At 46.8% G+C, this 2515-nt stretch overlaps 1 protein-coding gene across 1 annotated transcript; it reads left to right on the forward strand.

The window, feature by feature from the left end:
* The first annotated feature begins 619 nt into the window (after positions 1-619).
* On the forward strand, positions 620-2311 carry LOC149139378 (putative receptor-like protein kinase At1g11050). Its single transcript, XM_089450703.1, has one exon. It carries the CDS (start codon positions 620-622, stop codon positions 2309-2311), a length of 1692 nt encoding a protein of 563 aa, XP_089306829.1.
* The last annotated feature ends 204 nt before the right edge of the window (positions 2312-2515 follow it).

Genomic DNA, 2515 nt, shown 5'->3' on the forward strand with positions numbered 1-2515 from the left:
ATGTTGTTGATTTTTATTAGCTGTACATCATAATTGTAGCAAACCGTATCACAAGCTTCCCAATCATAATTGTAGCAAACCGTATCACAATCTTTCAAATCCTTTCCATGTGAAATCTCACATCACATACCATGAACATTTTAAAGTTAAGCTAGATATTGTTGCTCTTTATTCACGGTTTATCATAGTTACAACAAACCGTATGACAATGTTGCAATGAGAGCATGCAACGTCATTTTTAATCATATAGATTAATGCCTTTTTCTATTTAATACACGATAGGATTGTTGCGAAATTCTAGAACATCGTGTCGCATCTCGATTCTCACCTAATTCCGCATCAGTCCCAAGTCTTGTAAGCCAGATACGACTAACAGTAAATTTGTAGACTATTGATTGCGCTGACTGACCGATGCAGATTCGTTTGATGCATCGTGCCTTCAAAAATGCAACGCATCCTTCATTTTGATATATTTTATGTTTCTGTTGGGCAGATCCGTGCCATTTAATTTTAATCTCCTGCTATGAATTTCTGTGACAGAAGCAATTCGATCATAACTGTCGTGAATCACATCCCGATGTTTTGCTTATTTATGTTTTTGCTTCCCTTGGCTTTGAACATGTCGCTCGCAGCGGGGGTTGGAGATTCGGCTGCATATTGTCCGCTGAACATAACTGTGGAGCTTGACGCTCAGCCATGGATGCTCCAACAATGTTCATTGCCAGACAAATCTCACTGTTGCCAAGGCATCATCGATTTAATCAAGATCCTTCATTTCTCATGGATGCACACCACCCGTTCCTTCCTCTTCCCCACCAACCACACGGCGGCCAGCTGTTTAAACGAATTCCAAACGCAAGTGGAAGCCAAGGGGGGAATAGGAGCCGCCCTGTTCAGGCGCTGCAACGTGAGGTCTGAAAATTTCGTGTGTGATTCACGCACCTGCCTCGGTATTGATAATCTAAAGACCTTTGAGAGCTTGGTGGATACGTCCAGCTTGAAGCTAAACTGCGATGGATCTCGACCGGGAGCCTTTCAGTGCCATAGATGCTTATGGGCCATGGCCATGGCGGTCCGTTCGCTGAACGAAGCGTCGGGAGGAAAATCGAATTGCCAAATGTTTGTGATGATCTATGTGGGAGGAGGCATCAATTGTTATGATGGTCTCGGACCGGACGCTGCTTACTGCCTTCTCAGCGTACAGAATTTAACTGCACTGGCAACCCTTGGCGGCCCTAAAAAACCAAATAGAGCTATGAAGCGGTATTACTATTTCCTCATCATAATCATTTCTGTGGGAATACTGGTAGTTGGATTGAGCATCTGCCTGTGCTTAAAACGGCGAAAGTCCCGTCTCGTGGAAACGAAACGGCTGAAGTTGATGGAGAGATACGAATCGTTGAGCTCGAGAACCGGACTCGCGTTTTTCAGCCTGTCGGAGATCAGAGATTCCACTGGGAATTTCGCGGCGTCGAACGTGATCGGCGAGGGAGGTTTCAGCACTGTTTACCGAGGGACGCTCCCAAACGGATCGCGGATTGCCGTGAAGAGATTAAAGAACTCCGCTAAGATCAAAGGGGACGATGATTTCAGACACGAACTGCATGTCATCAGTGGGATTAAGCACCGCAACCTGCATCCTCTCAGAGGCTATTGCATCGAATTCGACAAAGACGGTCAGGTAAGCGAGCAGCTTCTTGTTTCTGATTTCATGGAGAACGGAAGTCTGGCGGACTGTCTCTTCAATCCCAATAGATCAAAATCGCTGTCATGGCCCGAGCGGTACAAGATTGCGGTGGGCATAGCCAGGGGGCTAACTTATCTGCACGAATTCGCCAAACCGGCCATCATTCACAGGGACGTAAAGGCTGCCAACGTGCTGCTAGACGGCCAACTGAACGCCTTGGTCGCAGACTTCGGAATGGCCAAGTTGAGGAAAGAAGAAGAGGAATATAAGAGCCATTACAGCACCAAAACTGTTGGAACGCTCGGTTATGTTGCCCCCGAATACGCTCTATACGGCCATCTGACCGACAAGAGCGATGTGTTCAGCTTCGGCATCATACTGCTTGAGCTCATAACGGGTCGGAGGGCTCTGGATTCGACCTCTGGTGTTCTCGAGCACTTTCTATTATCGGACTGGGTGGTCGACATGACGCAGAAGAACCGGGCCGAAGAGGTTATCGACATCAAGATTCGCAATTCGGGACATAGGAATACAATAAATAAAGTTTTGTTGTTGGCGCTTCAATCTGCCCACCCGAGAGATGTGTCAAGGCCTTCAATGGCAGAGGCACTGCTGGCCCTTTGAAGCAATAGATGGGCCATGGGCAGGTACCAAGGAAATCGAATCGGAACTGGAAATTTTTTGCAACAGCAGAGGGGACGTTACTTGGGTTCAATCGTCGGAAGGCGGCACAAAGGAGAGCATGAGCGACTGGAGTTGTTCTTCGAAATGAACATTTTCCTATAGCAACCAACAATTTCTATCAGACGAGAGAGGTCGATGGTAAAC

This window comes from Pinus tabuliformis, chromosome X (genome assembly GCF_031772625.1).
Source record: "Pinus tabuliformis cultivar Carrire ecotype Pingquan chromosome X, CPIR1, whole genome shotgun sequence".
Classification (NCBI taxonomy): Eukaryota; Viridiplantae; Streptophyta; class Pinopsida; order Pinales; family Pinaceae; genus Pinus; species Pinus tabuliformis.